The 1,572-nt window shown below is 53.1% G+C and overlaps 1 protein-coding gene across 1 annotated transcript in view; it reads right to left on the bottom strand.

Annotated features, from left to right (window-relative positions):
• Positions 1-306: 306 nt before the first annotated feature.
• The window catches only part of Cct5 (chaperonin containing TCP1 subunit 5), a 14,956-nt gene continuing 13,690 nt past the window's right edge, over positions 307-1,572 (bottom strand). Inside the window, exons 9-11 of the mRNA XM_012517820.2 lie at positions 1,434-1,572; positions 936-1,116; positions 307-669 (exon numbers count right to left, since the gene is read on the bottom strand). Of these exons, the coding sequence (XP_012373274.1) occupies positions 542-669; positions 936-1,116; positions 1,434-1,572 (448 nt within the window). The 3' untranslated portion in view covers positions 307-541. The remainder of the gene's footprint in view (positions 670-935; positions 1,117-1,433) is intronic.

The following is a 1,572-nucleotide window of genomic DNA, read 5'->3' as shown; positions in this document are numbered from 1 at the left end:
TTGCACTACTACACTACTGCAGGGAGAACACCCTCCCCTTCTCACTCACTGGGAAAAACACAAGTGGGCCAGCTTAGGGGTCTCGCCATCCTGAGGCCTGACCTCCGGCGCCCTCCTATGCAGCCCTGCATTCGTGTTTTCCTCTTCGTTCGTAGTACCTCTCCCACAGGCAGGCAAGGACGAAATGTTTAAGCTGCTGGAACATTTCCTATAGCTTATTTGGAAAAATATGCACTCAGAACGCCTTCAGTTAAGGCAGCATTTAATAATGCCACAACGAAGGCTGCTCAAACTTGGAGAGAAGATAAAGGCTTAAAGAGATCGCTTTAATGAATACAAAAGCCTGTGTGTGGAACAGTATTCCTACAATTACACAGCTCTGAACAAGTGATCCCACGGTTACCAAACAGCTATTTTTAACACAGCACAGAGCGGCAGAAAAGGGCGTAACAATAAATAACTGTCACTGCACCGCAAGACGCCCATCCACTTAATCATCAAGTAGTGGGTCTCGCTACTGCATCTTACTCTAAAATTCTCTTCACTCTTCAGATTCTCCAGGCTTACGGATATCGTCAATCTTCAAAATCATTCTAACCATTTGTGTAGCGAGAGAGATCTGTTGCTTTTTGCCAATCAAGGTTTCTATGACATGTTGTTGCTTCATGTCTGAAAAAATACAAGTAAAAGACCCTGAAGTAGCACACACATTTAGTACCAAGAGATGGCTTCTGTTAACAGAACCACCACAAAACGTAACAAAACAGCTGTGCACAGGGCTCCGTGCTGTGGCACCAGCTAGCTGGGAGGTTGGGCTGGAGGATCACGGTCCAGGTGTTCAGGGCCAGCCTGGACAGCCTGTCTCAACCGTGACCTGACCTGCAGGCCAGGCCCGTTCTTCCCTCCTCCCCACCCCCGCGGCCTGGCACACTCACCGTTTGTGCCCTTGTGCAGACAGTCGATGCCGAGCGCGGGGTTGGCCTCCTTCACCTGCTGGGTGCGGACCTCGGTCATGGTCTGGATGGGGTTCATACCACTGTTCTCGGCCAGGGCCATGGGGATGACCTCAAGCGCATCTGCGAATGCGCGCATGGCGTACTGCTCCAAGGTCGGACACTGCAAGGGACAGCAGTGAGCGGGGTGGTCAAGCCAGGGCCACTCTGAGGCAGGCAACCAAGACAACACTCAGGCAGTAGGGTCGAGAAGCAAGGGGCCTGACTTGTGACTTAAGGCAACATTATAAGGTCACCAGAGAATCAAGACAGGATGAAGAGCCACGCCTGAGGAGCCTGAGCACAGAGGAGCGCTTGGCTGCCTGGAGTCACACTGCAGGCTGAGCAGGAGGGGTGGGGAGGCTGAGGCAGGCCAGGGAGGGAGATGGGAGGGACCACGGTTCACCCAGGCACACATCCACCACTTGGCCTGGCTCTCACCTTGTCTGCCTCCTGGCTCACGGCCAGTGCACAGGATATTTCTGCAGCGCCTCCACCATACACCACGCGGTTGTCCCGGATGAGGTTTCGGATAACACACAATGCGTCGTGAAGGGATCGTTTTGCTTCCTCGATGATC

This window comes from Octodon degus, unplaced genomic scaffold, assembly GCF_000260255.1.
Source record: "Octodon degus isolate 3935 unplaced genomic scaffold, OctDeg1.0 scaffold00008, whole genome shotgun sequence".
Lineage (NCBI taxonomy): Eukaryota > Metazoa > Chordata > Mammalia > Rodentia > Octodontidae > Octodon > Octodon degus.
Note: the sequence above shows the minus strand (reverse complement) of the source record. Positions and strands in the feature narration are given on the sequence as shown.